Raw genomic sequence first — 16,593 nt, forward strand, 5'->3', positions numbered from 1 at the left:
ACCAAGGTAATTTTTAAGCCTTCTGTATAGTTGTGTGAGTAGGTCATATCAGTTGTGTGTGCCATCCAGAGACTGAGCTGTACATAAGTTCCTAACATGTAAGTACAAAGAGCATGGAGGGGGTTACAACATAGCTGTAAAATAATAAATGTTACAAAGTACCAAACAACAGTTGCTGAAGCCTAACAGATACCTTATACCTATATCTTATATACACACACACACACACACACACACACACACACACACACACACACACACACTTTAGCCCTTTGTGCTAACATGTTATTCTTACTTAAGTGAGTTATTTTCTACAAGTATGAATTTGTGTGTGGCTAGATATCTAGTTGACACACACGACTGATATGACCTCCAGCATTATTACTTGACATTCTGTTCACACATTTGTACAATCATTCATTGTTGCTCACATCTCATTTTTGACTACACACCTGGCCACGATGGGGCCCCAGCCATTGCGTCACTACTTCCTTTTCCATACTGCAAGCCTATCTTTCTATTGTGCTTTTTTCCTCCCTATTTTCCATTGGATGGCCTTCTTGGTGCTGATAATGCTTTCTTTCTTTCTTTCCTCTTTTTTTTCACTATTAATTATATGGTCCACTTGTTTGGTTTTTGATACTTCCTTTCTAAATTTTACAGAAGTGTGGATCATGCAGGGAAGGTCACCCAGCCCAGCATATATTCCAACTATGTGCATTTCTCTCTTCGAACCCCTCTTTCTTGTAACAGTACTATGCACAAAACCCAGCAGGGTAGCAATTCTGTTAGGGGGTGGGGGGTGGGGGGGGGGGGGGTTATCTGCATGGTGGTTGCCCCCTGACTGTTGGTGTCTCAGCTGGAAACTCCCGACGTAAGCCAAGGAGTATGGGGACGCCGGGCAACAGTGTAATGGCCAGATAACCATTGCTGTGGATGGGTGATGCCCATGGGGAGAGTTTCCACTCGGAGTGGGTAGCACTGTGGCAAAAGATTTGGTCATAAGCGAATTAGACTTCCTTCTGCTGGTGGTCACATGGCCCCACCAGTCTCTTCTGACTTTAAGCTGTATTACAATGCGGAGGGGTATGACTCCAAAATATTACCTTCCCTTTTCTGGCTAAGCCATGAGAGGAACATAGAGCTCAGAGGCAAAGCGAGAAATAGTCCCCCTTCCCCCAACACTTGGTTTGTTCTAGGACGGACGAGGATTCCTCTTTTTGTACAAAGCCATTGTTCTTTGTTGAACATACCGAGGACAGGTTTGGGCAAGTGGCAGCAATTTCAAAAATTAAAAGTGGCTCAGTTCTGCTTGTTACAAGCTGAGTGATATTCTGTCACTATACCTACCCCCCCCCCCCCCCCCAAATAAAAGTTTGAATATTGCACTGGGTATCATTTTCAACTGAGATGTGCATTAGGCCCATATTGTCCAGCGGAGACCAAAAGACAACAGAGTGAGTACTGGTGTCTTCATCTTGGCCTTTGAAGGTGACTCATTGCCTGAGAAGGTCAAGGTGATGGTTTATTGCTGTGATGTCAAGCTGTATATTCCTCCACCCATGCGGCACTACAAATGCATGCGATTTGGACACTTGTGTTCGCGTTGCAACACCAGTGCCATCTGTAGGGATTCTGGCTGTCAGTTGCACAGGAACACTCCTTGCGCCGCCCCCCCCCCCCCCCCAAAAAAAAAAAAAAAAATCTATGTCAACTTTGGGGAGCACCATTCCTCCTGTTCACCAGACTGCATCATTTTCAAATGCAAAAAGAAAAATCAAGCAATACAAGACCCTTGACAGCCTCACAGGTCACTATGCTAAGAAGAAATACGTTCACCTACATCTTACACATATGATACTGGTGTGTGCTTCTGCTATGACGATGTCATCCACTTTAGTGACTGTGCCATCGCCCTTCATGTCTTCTACATCTAGCCCTCGGGGCTGTCTGACAACACCAACTTCCGTGGTGGTTGGGGGTCCTCATCCTGCTACTTTGCCCATATCCCCTTTGGGAGCACCAACTCCCTATCGACTAGGGACATCAGTCCCCAACCCCTGGCTGGAGAACAACACTCTCCTCCAGCAACCCTTAACATGAAGGGTTCCCTCGGGATGTTCCTTCAACAGGAGTCTCCTGTCCTGCAACTAGGTGCCAGTCGGTTGCTGAAGGAGCCACAGTTTACATTTCGTAGGGCTTTGTATTCCTCGTCTGCCCCATAATTTAGGTCAGACAAGCCCTCACAGAAGTCTAAATTGCCTAAGAACAAGAAGTAGTAGCCTTCCAAAAAGAGGGAAATTCTTATGGCCTCCATGCTGCTGTTCCGCCTTCGTTTCATCTCTGTATCCAAGGCAGCATTCTTGATGCTTCCTATAGCCCTGGACTCCCACCCCTCCATGCACCCTGCTTCAGAACAAATGTGTATTGATGGTGTATCTTTATAACCAGTGTGACAGCAGGTGGCACTGAGGCATAACCTGCCTCCTTGGTCCCTTTATGCCCCCAACCCCCTCCCCCAAGATATTGATGGCATGATCCTCTAGTGGAATTGCAACAGGTCCCCCCCCCCCCCCTCTTGGAAACTTGTTTCCCAGCAATGTGGACCACTACCCTCTGCAGCTATCGGGGTTATTTTAAGAACCACACCGACTATGAAAGAGCATCTGATGGTGTTTGCACTTGCATTCTGGACTCTATCCACAGCAAACATGTCCCACTCAATACGACTATGGAGTCTGTGGCTGTTTGTGTGAAGACATCTCTGGAATTTACCATCTGTTATGCGTATCTCCTTCCCGTTGATGAAGGGTCCCAAAACACATTGACTGCACCATTTTCTGAGGTCCCCCCCACCCCACCCTTCCTAATATTGGGTGACTTCAGTGCCCGCAGCCCTTTCTGAGGTGGAATTAAGACCACTGGCCACAGTAAAGCTGTCAAAAACTTGCTCGCAGAGCTCAATCTTTGCCTATTGAATACTGGTATTCTCATACTCAGATCTTCCGTCCATCTATTGGAGAGGCCATGATAACCAGTGTGACAGTAATCATTTTCCAGTCGTTTTGACTCTGCCTTGGCATCAGTTGCCTGGATGTCCACCCAGATGGGCTCCCTCCCAAGCTGATTACGATGCTTCCACTACTGCCATCGCCCTTCACATATTGCCACATGGAGATATCGATGAGGTTATCCAGAGTACAATTGAAGCCATTCAATTGGCAGCTGACTTGGCAGTCCTGTACCTTGGTGGACTCCCAAAATCTCCATGGCCATTAGAGATCGCAGGCTGGCTCTTCACCATCGTAAGCGACATCTTTTGATGGAGCACTTCATTGCCTTTAAATGGTGCGGTGCCTCGTAAAACGACAGAAATGAGAATGCTGGGAGCAGGACGTTGCTACCATTGGATTACATACCACTCCTTCACAGGTTTGGGTGAAGATTTGACATATCTGTGGACACCATTACCCACAGGTGTAGCTGGTATCTCTATGAATGGTGATGTATACATTGATACAGATGCTCTTGCCAAACATTTTGCTCTTCATTATGCTTGAACTTCTGCATCTGAGAATTATCAGCCTGCATTTTGTATCCTCAAACAGTGGGTAGAGATAATTCCTTTTACTGCACATCACCTGGAACCTTATAATGATCCGTTCAGTGAGTGGGAATTCCTCAGTGCCCTATCCCTTTTCCCTGACTTTTGCATCTACTGTTGCTCCTCAACTGTGGGTGTTGAACACTGACTGCAGGGTGCCATATGAAAGATGCAGTCCTTGGCCCTCATGTTCAGCTTCCAGTTTTCCACTGCCAAGACATGAGTCATACACTTCTGTCATCATCGTACTGTCCATCCCCAACCTGAACTCTGCCTCGAGGACCAAATGCTCAATGTGGTGGAGTTATATAGTTTTTTGGGATTGGTATTCGATCCCCAGTTGATGTGGTTTCCCCATCTTCACCACATTAACCAAATGTGCTAGTCACATCTTAATACTTTTGCTGTCTCAATAACACCAGCTGGGATGCAGACCACTGTACACTTCTGCACCTCTACAAAGCTCTAATCCTATCACGTCTTAATTGTGGGAGCCTGACGTCTGGCTTAGCATCACCCTCAGCATTATGAATTCTGGACCCAAATACACCATTGTGGTGTCCGACTTGTGACAGGTGGCTTTCGGACCAGCCCTGTGAACAGTGTACTTGTGGAGGTGGGTGTTCCTCTCCTACAGATCAGTTGCCAACAACTGCTGCTCAGCTATGCAATACACATACACTGCTCGCCTGAGCATCCAAACTACCACGTCCTTTTTCCTGGTAGGGAGAGCTACCGCCCACAACAGAGGCCAGAGTCTGGAGTCATGATCAAAATTCACATACGGAGGCTCTGCTCTGAAGCCCATCTATCTCCTGTCACCTCATGTCATGGAGAACAAGGAGAAATCACATGCACCCCCGTGGTGTGTATCCTGGTCTCAGATCTGCCTTGACCTCTTCTTTGGAATGAAAGACTCAGTAGAGCTATGGGTTTTCGCCACCTGTCCCGGGACGTCCTTGATAAATTTCCAGGCTCAGACATGGTATACACTGATGACTCCACAGACAAACCAGTTTTGCCTACACATATGCAAGATGTAGTGACTATGCTCTCTGCCAGATGGATGCAGTGTAATCACTGCAGAATTAGTGACCATTGCTTGAGCCCTCAACTGCCTTCATTCTTGCAGTGGCAAGTCATTCTTAATCAGCAGTGACTCCTTGAGTATTCAGTCTCTCAATCAGTGTTTTCCATGACACCATTGGTTGTAACTACCCAGGATCTCCTGTATGACCTCCACTACACTGGACAGTCATTTGTCTCAGGGGGGAGCCTTGGTCACATTGGGATCCCAGAAAATTAAGATGCTGACTGGTTGGCCACCAAGATACCAACTTTGGAAATGGGGGTGCCAGGATAATTGTTGGAGGCTTGGAATATGGGTTGGTGTCCCTGGTTTCTTCGAATAAACTGCGAACCATAAAGGAGACCGCAACTGTGTGGCAGTCTTCCCTTTGTGGTTCTGGCAGGGAATCTGCTGCCTTCTGATAGCTTCGCATTGGTCACACTTGGCTAACCCAGGGCCACATCCTCCAGTGTGAGGATCCACCCCTCTGCCAGTATGGTGCCTGTCTCACTGTGGCTCACCTCCTATTGGACTGCCCTAATTTGGCCACCTTACAGCAAAACCTTAAACTTGCTGACGTGCTACATCTGGTGGTAGCAGACAACACCAAAGCAGCTGATTTGGTTTTACATTTTACCCGTGACAGTGATTTTTACACATCCGTATGACGTAGGACACATTAGCTTTGTCGGCCAATTAAGGGGTTGGAGCCCCCCCCCCCCCCCAGCCCCCATTGCTTGTTCAGACCTGAGGTCCCCATGGCTGCCCTGGCTTGGTGGTCCAGTCTGGCTTCTGTCCTTCCCACCTTTTTTATTCTTGTTATTCTTTGGCATCTGTCGTTGGTTGATAGACACATCGTCAATGTTCTCTTTATCTTCTGCCTGTAGCTAGTTTTCTTGTAGTGTGGAGAGTGTGTCCCCAGTCACATGTGTCCCAGGAGCCTCCAGCTGCTTTCTTGGCAGGTATATCCCTACATTCATCATGGCCATTTTTACTGATTTACTTTGATACCAACTTACAACATAGTATTAGGGGTAGGAATGGTTCTCTCTTAACTATGCACATGTAATGTCTTTGTCAGTATGATCTTTGGCTTATCTTTGTGACGTGTTGGATCATACTTGTATGCTGGACTGCCAGTGTTTTGGGTGCTGTTGGTCAAGCTATTGCTTTGGTATTATAACTCTAAATCAAATGTATTCACATTTTGACCATGACCATTTTATCCTTCATACATGAAGGCATGCATGTCATTTTGCCATTGTAAATTTTTTCTTAAGTATCTGAAGTTTAACTGGATACTTTTGTTGGATCTTGTATCCTCTGTTGGTGTTTCATTACTTTTTCTTCTGGTTTGCCATTTGTAGGGTCTGGGTAGCATGAGGATGATAAGTGACTGAAACTGGCTGTAAACAAATTGACTTATAAGGATGAAGTGCATCTGCTGTTCTGAAATACACTGGTATCCAAAATTAAAGCAACAAACAGAAATTTTGCAAGGTTGCATTTATTTTGCCACAAAACATTATGAACAGGAGGTTGCCAAGTAGAAACAATGTAAAGAATACAGAAAGTAAACGATTACAACATGCATAATGGATTGCACCATGCATAATGGTAGACAAAAATGTGTTCTAACTTAACGGATTTGCACACGCATTCCAACAACTGGTTAATGTGCTCAATATAGGGTGTGACGACCTTTGGCAGCAATACAGGCTTGACAATGATGAGGCGTGCTGTGAATTATGTCATCAATCTCATGTTGGTGCCGTAACACCCGTTCTTTCAGCAGAGCTGCTCACAAGTCTTGGAGAGTGTAAAGAAAACTTCAACCACCCATGCTCCATGAGGTCGAGTAGTATCTTCCATCATTACGAAGTGTGGTCTCACAGTATCTTGCAATAACTGCACTTGAGGTCCCAAGATCTCGTCATAATACCTGACAGCAGTTAAACCTTGACAATTTCACCTGTACAATTTCATGAAGAGGTGTAATAGTGGTCAATATAATATTTGCCCTCAGCATTAGGGATCCTCCTTGATATCAGTCTGTTTCCACAATGTTTGGGTGCCAAAATCGGATTCTAGTTCCCTCCAGATGCAAATCCATTGAGAATCACTATCCAGACCAAATTGGGACTCGTCTTTGAAAGGAACATTGATCTACTGTTCGACTGTTCAGATGGCATGTTGACAACTCCACTCTAGATATTCCCTTCTGTGAAGACGCATCATATGTACACATACAGAAGTTCTCTGACAATAAAGGTCACTCTGTCGAAGCCTTCTGTAAACTGTTTGCCTCGATACAAAACATCCAGTGGATAGATCAGATGCCAGTTGCTGTGCAGTTCTAAGGCGCTACCGTCATGCTCGTACAGCCAAATAATGGTCATCTCTTGCTGATGTCACACGTCGACCATACCCTGGTTTTCAGGATATAGTTTTGGTCCCTCTAAACTGTCACCACATCCAAGGAACAACAGAACAATTCACATTAAGCCATCGGGCCTTATCAGTTTGCAACTGCCCTGCTCCCATTATTCCTATGGCCCTCCACCACATAAAGTCTCGTAGGCGTCTTCTCTGTGCCATACTACACTGTCTGTGACTGTGTACACAGTGATTGTGGATGTAGGACTACCCAGCAGACGCTACCCTGTTTGATAGGAACCCTGACTTCATTACCATGGTTGTCCATTGACCAGAATCTTCCATGCAGAACATGATCATACCGACATCTGTTGACAGCTTGTATGATTATGTTATGAATTAAAGACAGGATGGAGAAATAGTGCTTAGTGCTTGGACACCAGTGTAGTTCACCAGGGGTGTTAGATTAGACTCTGATAATTTTCACAAAACCAAATGTGATAAGTCTGTGTCACAACTAGGGGCGACTTGTTCTTAAGGGCCAGAAATTTTGTGATATAGTTTTATTCTGTGTATTTTTTTCAGTATGGTATCAAACGATTTGAGTATGATATGATTTATGTGTAGCAAGAGTTATAGAGACCAGAAGTAATGGGGGCCCAGTTTCCACTGCTATGTTGCAGAGAGAAACAATGTTAATTCCGAACTGCCAGTAGTCAGGTCAAGTCTTGCCACTACTACTCACTCTCACCTTCCCTCCGTGTATCCTTCCTCAGCGATGAATCATATTTCCTGTCCCCACCCAATTCAGCGAATGCTGAGGGCCAGTGTTAGGTGACCCATACTCCCTCCTCTATGCAATATATAGTTATGTGAAAAGTTGTGGTTAACAGTGAGTGAGCAGAAACAAAAGTTATTTTATTTCTATTGCGTGTTATTTCATGGTGAAGGACTTTGGACAACAGTTGGCTGTAAGGATGTAAACCATTTAAGTGACTGAATTAAGAATAATGAGGAAAGTGCTTGTAAAAACAAAATGTTTAATACCGTTAACATTGCTGCATAGATTGATTCAGGGTATAAAATGTCAGTACAAAACCATAATGAATTAGTTACAGAGAACACACTCATTAAGCATAGTAGTAGTGTGTGTGTAACGTTTTGTGTAACTGGTGAGTTAGTGCTAAGTGCTTCTGTTGAATTCTCTATTATAGCTGTGTTAATGAACTATACTTATCACTATAGGTGAATGTTTTTTCTTGTGTGTGTTTTAAGATACTTTATCATCGTGATTCCATCACATGTGAATCTGTAGTCACAAATATACTGTAAGAATGCTAATTAGAGTCCAAAGTATGTTGCAGATTTCAAATATATGGTCTATAGCTCCAAAAATAACTTCACAGTATGATCAGTGCCTTCTAGAGAGATTCACCTTCCATTGGGATGTTATAATAAGAATAAAAACTTAAGTTATGTAATATTTCTCAAATTTACAGACAGTGGACATATATAATCATGTGACTAATAATATGTTTGAAGTCATGATACTAATTAGTATAAAATAATCACCCAGTCGGTTTTGGCACATTATTACCATTGACAGGTGTAGAGTATTCACGAAAATGTTTTATCAAAAGCTATAGAAAATATTTCTCTGTACTTCAACATAAAAAACAACAAACTCAATCTTACCAAAATATAAGTACCTTTCATTGTAGAATGAGATTACATATCGTGCAATTAAATGCATTGACATTTTGCTAAAGTTGGGTTTATTAGTGTTGAAATTTGTGTTTACAGAACTAGTGTCTATAGCTTTTCATGAAACATTTATATGAAAACTCTTATCTATTTGTGGCATAGAGCATGTGGCATAGAGTCTGTCTCTTGGGCTACATGTTTCAAAATTGGTGTTATTTATTGGATAGTGGCACTTTAATGCATTTTATGTATAGCTCCAGGTTGTCTCTGTGTACAGGTATAAATTATAATCATTAACTCATTCCATTCTGAGTTGAAGATTAAATGTCAATTCTAACTGTTTATGTGGTAAAGACAGTGAAAATACTAAACAAAATAAAAGTTTTAAGGATTATGGTATTAATGAATTGTTCCATCTGTTGCAGGTAACAGCATGTAACATAGGTAGCTATGCTCCTGGTGGTTCATTATTCCCTATGCCTACCCGTCATTCTGGACCTGGTGGGGACAACACGTATAGCCTGTTTAGTTCAACACAGTGGGCCACTCCATCAACAACTCAGTCATCGCAGCAGGGAATGGGCTTTGGTGGCCTGATGAGTGCTAGTGGATCAAGTGGACTTGGAACTCAGGTGTGTGACCCTTTTTTTCCACTTACTGTTTTGAGGAGGGGCAGCAAGATTAGGAAAATGTTATCTCATGGCAGTGGCTGAAAAAGTAAAATGAAATTTGCATCACAAGTGAATTATCAGTCACAAAATGGATGAATGAAGTGGGCAAGAGGAGGCATGGAGATTCTTGGTGGTTTGCGCAAGTTGATTCCCAGAGAGTCAATACTGAGTGCAGTTGTGAATCAGTAATTGAAGATTGATAATAGTAGAATAAGAAGATAGAGATGTAATGTGTTGCATAAGTTTCCAGTCCAAATTTACTACATCAGTTTGTAGATCTTAGCATGTACCATAGAATTTCTGTCTTGATATGTAAATGAAGGTAGCCTTCTGCCTACAGTTTTTTAATGTCACACACACACACACACACACACACACACACACACACACACACACACACACACACACATGACCACTATCTCCAGCTAGATTGAAATGGTGTAGTGTCTAACAGAAGCAGGAATCCAGAGTTGGGTGGAGAGAGAAAGGTATAGTAGGATATGGGTGGGGGCAGAGAAGTCAACATTGCCTGGCAGAGCATGCAGGGAATAGATGATGGCAGGACAAGGCTGGCTGTGGGGGAGGTAGGATGTTGACCTTCTCTCTGATGGCTCCAGCCACACCTTTGTCCACATTAAATAAACGCACCAACAGCACCTGCATATTGACAATTTCCATCCCTTCCATGCCATAAAATCCCTCCCCTACAGCTTGGCTACCCTGGGACAGCATATTTGCAGTGACGAGAACTCCCTCGTCCAGTATGCTGAAGGTATCGCAAAGGCTTTCACAGACAGGCACTATCCACCAGACCTAGTCTGCAAACAGATTTCCCATGCCATGTCACTACACACTCTCACTCCACTCTCAAGAACCAGCTACAAAGAAGTGTGTCCCCCCCTCCCCCCCAATCATACCCTGAAATGAAGGACATCCTACCAAAGATCCTTCCCACTCTTCCTAAACCGGTGTTCCATCACCCTCCCAACCTCCACAGCATCCTGGTCCATCCCTGTGCCACTCCCAATCCCAGCCTCTTGCCATAGACATAATATTCCAGTGGAATACCCAGGTGCAAGACCTGCAGTATCCACCTACCCAGCGCTTCCTATTTCAGTTCTGCCACAGGCTTCTCATATCCAATCAGAGGCCAGGCCTACTATGAAAGCAGCCATGACATGCAACAACTCAGCTGCAGTCATCATACAGCTTTGTATGTTGGTATGACTACCAACCAGCTGTCCACCAGGATGAATGGCCATTGTCAAACTGTGGCCAAGAACAAAGTGGACCACCCTGTGGCACAACATGCAGCCAATCGTAACATGGTTGATTTCAGTGACTGCTTCACAACCCAGCCCATCTGGGCCCTCCCCTTCACCACCAGCTTTCCGGAACTGTGAAGATGGGAGTTATCCTTAAATCACATTCTTTACTCCCAAAAACAGCAAAATGTTTTGACAATCAGTATTATAGGTGACAGCTTCGCTTTTCTTGTGGTCGTACTGTTTGTATATTAATTTAAACCATGAACTTTTCCTAGTTGTGTGTTCGCACTACTTAACAGTAATGTTACTATGGGCTACCTACACTGCATGTCCTATACTCTGAAAATCTGCTGTCATTGGCTGGCAATATCACCTGACATAAGCTATGATTGTCTAATAAAAGCGCGTTGCAATTTTGATTTCAGTGCTTTGGAGGCTCCTGTGCTGTTAAGTACAGAAATTCGTGTTTATACTTTCGTAATACAAAAGTACGCACTGTAACTGTTGCCGAGCGTCAAAGTTCTTTCCAAAACGCATTGTTTTTTACTGGAATGAGTTTTACAGCTTGGAGGGAATGTATATAGTCACCTAAGATGGAAAAAATGTTCTTTCGCCTGGGAAAAAGTTTATTTTCACTCAAGTAAAAGTGTATTTTTAACCAGGAAATCCAGGACCTAAGACAGCTGCCCAGAGTCTCCCAAATCATTTATATAGATAAGGAACAGCAAAGGGCCTATAATACTACCTTGGGAAATGCCAGAAATCACTTCTGTTTTATTCAATGACTTTCCGTCAAGTACTACAAAATGTGACTTCTGTCAGAGAAGTCACAAATCCAGTCACGTAACGGAGATGATATTCCATAAGCACGCAATTTCACTATAAGCTGCTTGTGTGATATAGTGTCAAAAGCCTTCTGGAAATCAAGAAATACAGAATCAATCTGAAATCTCTTGTCAACAGCACTCAACACTTCTTGTGAATAAAGAGCTAGTAGTGTTTCACAAGAACGATGTTTTCTAAACCCCTGTTGGCTGTGTGTCAATAGTCCATTTTCTTCAAGGTAATTCATAATGTTCAAACACAAATTATGTTCCAGAATCCTGCTGCATATCAATATTAATGATATGGGCCTGTAATTTAGTGGATTACACCTATTACTTTTCTTGAATATTGGTGTGACCTGTGTAACTTTCCAGTCTTTGGGTCAGATCTTTCGTCGAGCAAACAGTTGTACATGACTGTCGAGTATGGAGCTAATGCATCAGCATGTTTTGAAAGGAACCCAATTGGTATACAGTCTGGTCCAGAAGACTTGCTTTTATTAAGTGATTTAAGTTGCTTCACTACTCTGAGGATATTTACTTCTGCGTTACCCACGTTGGCAGCTGTTCTTGATTCAAATTCTGGAATATTTACTTCATCTTCTTTTGTGAAGGTATTTCGGAAGGCTGTGTTTAGTAACTCTGCTTTGACAGCACTGTCTTCAATAGTATTTCCGTTGCTATTGGGCGTAGAAGGCATTGATTGTTTCTTGCTGCTAACATACTTCACATGCGACCCGAATCTCTTTGGATTTTCTGCCACGTTTCCTGACAAAGTTTCGTTGGGAAAACTTACAGGCATCTCACATTGAAGTCCGCACTACGTTTCGAGCTTCTGTAAAAGATCGCCAGTCTTTGGGATTTTGTGTCTGTTTAGATTTGGCATGTTTGTTCCGTTGTTTTTGCAACAGTGTTGCGACCCGTTTTGTGTACCAAGGAGGATCAGCTCCATCGTTTGTTAATTTATTTGGTATAAGTGTCTCAATTGCTGCCGATACTATTTCTCTTAATTCAAGCCACATCTGGTCTATGCTTATATTATTAATTTGGAAGGAGTGGAGATTCTCTCTCAGGAAGGTGGTTTGATGAACCCTTTGCCAGGCACTTAAATGTGATTTGCAGAGTATCGATGTAGATGTAGATATACTTAAACTCCTGTATAATGTAAGTATTCTGAGGGGAAAGGTATTCTTAACACTCAATTGCCAATTTTGTGTTGCAGTCATTGTGGTCAGGACCAGGCCCATCCCCACTCGAGAGACTTCTGGAGCAACAAAAGCGACTTCGTGAAGGACCAGCTTCAAAAAAGGGAACTTGAAACACTAGCATAATTGTTTATTCAGGAATATAACAAATGTGGCATTAATCTTAACTACATATAATTGCCAGATTTTTGAAGCATGAAAATAATTGTGATGCCTGGTAAATGTAATGAAATGCTGTATCGCTGTGTTATTTAAAGTCAACAAAATGCAGTGATCCATACTTTATAATACAGTACCTAAAGTATAGCTATAAGTGTCAGGCAAGTATAGGTTTCATGTTTTGCACTTGGAGTTGATTAATATTGATCTTTTCTTCTGAGGCTAAGTACAGTGTATGTAATGAGGTGAACATACTACATTCAAGCCATCCAAATGAAGAAAAGATGCTCGTGTGCAGCATGCACCCGGTAAGTTCATAGGGTAATGGTGCTGTAAGCTTTCAGTCTGGGAGTACCAGAAATACTTGATACAGTATTGTTGAACCATGTAAAAACAACTGAGGCACATATGAATTGACTGCTTTTTATGAAAGATTGAATTTCAGTTGAGACTCCCTTGCTACCCAAGCTGGCACTAGATTTTTCCTTATCAAAATTGTTTCTTGGGAAATGGGAGTTGTAAATACAAGATTGTTTACAGACATTGAATTGGGTGTCAGTAGATGTTGTCTTTCCTCATACAAGTTGGTAACAACTCAGTTTTAAGTATTACCTAGTGTATGACAAGTTTGTAATATGGCAAAGCTTAAAACAGATGAATTTTAGGTGAAACAGAGCTTCTGACAAACAAGTTTTAGTTGTGGAGAGTATGTGAAAAGAGATGTTCTATAAACAGTTGACAAAGGAGGTACATTTTCAGAGAACAGTCAATGATTTAGTTAAGTTACATTGAAGCATGCAGCAAGTGTACAGATGGAAACAATTGTAACAGTTCTGTGCTTTTTGTGGTTAACATGGTGACCAAAAATTAAACTTTTGTCAGAATATTCGTTCAGTCAGTGGCAAACAGTAAATAGCATTTTATTTTGTCCAGTACCAGTTGTTTTGGTGCTGTTCCAAAACTCCTTTTATAACATTCCTTTCAGTGTGTGTGTGTGTGACAGTCTGTTATGAAGTACTGTGTGTTAAGATTTAAGACCACTGTGTTACTCAGTTTTGTTGTCTTGACTTCAAAAGAACTATGCTCTTCATAAGCTGAAATTTTTAATGTTTGATATTTTCTATGTAGTTTCATTGGCTAATATTTTAGTGTGCATTGGAAGTCACGTGACGGATATTATGTGGTTGCTTATCAGGCTTTTGCTCTAACTTACGTAGAGAGTTCTGTAGCACCAATGAAAAGTTTTCTTAAATGTTGCTTGTAAAAAGAAGATTTTGTTAAATCTTAAATTCTTTTGTCTCATATTTTGTCAGTTCCAATAATGTAAAATGATTTATTTGCAGTAATTCAAATACGTAAAGATAGGTATCTGAGCTAATGAAACATGTACACACTTTTCCATTTAAGCATATCTTTCACAATTGATGTGAACACTGTGGTGTAAAAAATGAAAATATATACTATACCGCCCTACCAGTTGTTGTACTGATGTTTTAAAGGCTGATATAAATGTTGAACAATCATATAGTATGCTTTATAAATTTCTAAAAAGGAAAACAGAAAGCGAAAGATAAACATGAATGACATTGATAAAATAGCATGTACTCATCAGAAATGGACCACAATAAGAGGTAATGGAAACTTGAGTCTCTGCATCAAAGAGTCCTTCTTTGCAGTCAAGTGCACAAAAAAGAATCATGGGGAGGAGAGTTGGGGGGGAAGGGGGGGTGGTGTCAGAATAGCCTAGCACCTGGAAATTTTCAAAGGATTTGATGCAAATTGAGTAGGTCACTGCAAATATCATGATCTTGAACTACTGAACCATATGTTCCTGCACTCAGTCCTGTTGCTCTGTGACACATTTTTCTTTGTTGCTTTATCTTTTCGTAGTGAGAGAATAGGCACTGTGGTAAGACATTGGTTTTCCATAGTATCCCTAATCTTTCTTCCTTTTCATCATCCTTCACTTCATTACTGTCTGTCTTCCTAATTTTATTCTGTTGTCTTCCCACACTCTTATTTTCTTAACGTTTTTGTTTTCCAGTTTCAGCTCTTCGCCATTGCTTTAGATATCAGTATGAAACAGCACTTCGCTCTGACGTTTCACCATTTCCCAGCTTTTGTATAAACGTATTCTCAGCAAACTTCCTTAATGAGCCCTCAAATGCCGTTAGAAAAAGGTACATAGTACCATTAAGAAACTGTACTTGTTTGAATATGTAGAGAGATAAAAAAAAATACTAATTATACAAAAAAATTCTGTAAAATAACTTGTCAAAAACCTTGTTTAATTATCCAACCTCATAGTCAACAGGTCATTAAACTCTAATCTTCCTTTATAACTTAAGTATCATGAATGAATTATAGCATAATAGTGATTTCCTTTCACTCTCATAATTTGTGTTCATTACTGTTCTTCATAACAACTGTTGAAAGTGCTTGATGTAATTGATAAAATGGATCTTCTTGTCTCTTAAGGTTTTTGCTGTATGTTAAGACAATTACCAATGTGAGAGTACAGCTATCCTTATCTATTTCATTCATGTTTGAGAAATTTGAATTGTGGCAGGGTGTCAGTATTAAAATTTCCTGATGTTAAAACTGTTACTTGTAGCACAAATGTTTGATAGATATATTTTAGTGATACAAATACTGAGGTTTGAAATTGGCATGATTGTTTTGTATTCACATCGTCAAAAATGTGTAGCTACATAAAAGCAATATTGTTGTTAGGATGTATGGATTGTTATGTCTTAGAGGACTATAAGATTGTCTTGCAAATATAAAATTTTTGTTAGCTTTTATTTGATAATAAATCAAAATGAATAGTCAGTAAATATAAGTGCAGGAGTTTACCATAATTCTTATGTTCTAGAATTGTGATATTAGACAGGAAACACAGTGGTAAACAAGTATATACAACATAGAATATATCAGTTGAATTGTCTGCTCTGTACTAATTTTTGTTACTGTTTTACACTTATGCTGTTTACTGCAGCACACCTGGGGGACAATATTGCAATTACTCAATTTAATTATTTTGAAAAAGTACAGAACTCAGCTCACAGTGAAACAATTCTTTTTTTCCCCCTTTCTGAAATTTTTAGATGAAAATGCCGAGTTATGTTCAGTTCCTATCAAAGTCTAGCTTAAATGTTTTACGAAAACCTGTTACAACATAAAACTTTGTTATACTGTCAAAACTGTTTTATATTGCTGTACTATCCCAGTAAGGGAAATTACCACTCTTATGGAAGTAGTTTAAATTTCTGTGTTGAAAGTTATTGTAATTGAATGTTTGAAATGTCTTAAAAATTGTGTGTGTGTGTGTGTGTGTGTGTGTGTGTGTGTGTGTGTGAGAGAGAGAGAGAGAGAGAGAGAGAGATTACTGGTATTTTTAGTCTGGAATTGAATCCTACAGGAAGTATCTGTAACAAAGACATGTTGAACAGCTGCACCAAATAAAAAACTTTTATATAATTTGTGTAAAGTTGTTCACAAATTTATTTTATTGAAAGAACCTTTTTTGTAATGTTTACAACAAAGTAATTTGATGTGAATGCAAAACAAATATTTACCACTAATGTTTTCTGGCATTATAAAAAATTTCCTTTCTATACACAACTTTTCATGTGAAGTTTTGTTACTTTTTCATACGTCGAAGAGAAACTGGAAAAAATAAAGAATGGAGTCCTTGAATGGTTATTCCAAAA

The 16,593-nt window shown here is 41.0% G+C and overlaps 1 protein-coding gene across 1 annotated transcript in view; it reads left to right on the forward strand.

The window, feature by feature from the left end:
• The window catches only part of LOC126248527 (nonsense-mediated mRNA decay factor SMG7-like), a 194,137-nt gene extending 177,777 nt beyond the window's left edge, over positions 1-16,360 (forward strand). Inside the window, exons 21-22 of the mRNA XM_049949581.1 lie at positions 9,179-9,385; positions 12,739-16,360. Coding sequence (XP_049805538.1) covers positions 9,179-9,385; positions 12,739-12,834 — 303 coding nt within the window. The 3' untranslated portion in view covers positions 12,835-16,360. The remainder of the gene's footprint in view (positions 1-9,178; positions 9,386-12,738) is intronic.
• The last annotated feature ends 233 nt before the right edge of the window (positions 16,361-16,593 follow it).

The sequence above is a fragment of the Schistocerca nitens genome, chromosome 3 (assembly GCF_023898315.1).
Source record: "Schistocerca nitens isolate TAMUIC-IGC-003100 chromosome 3, iqSchNite1.1, whole genome shotgun sequence".
In the NCBI taxonomy this organism is placed as follows: Eukaryota; Metazoa; Arthropoda; class Insecta; order Orthoptera; family Acrididae; genus Schistocerca; species Schistocerca nitens.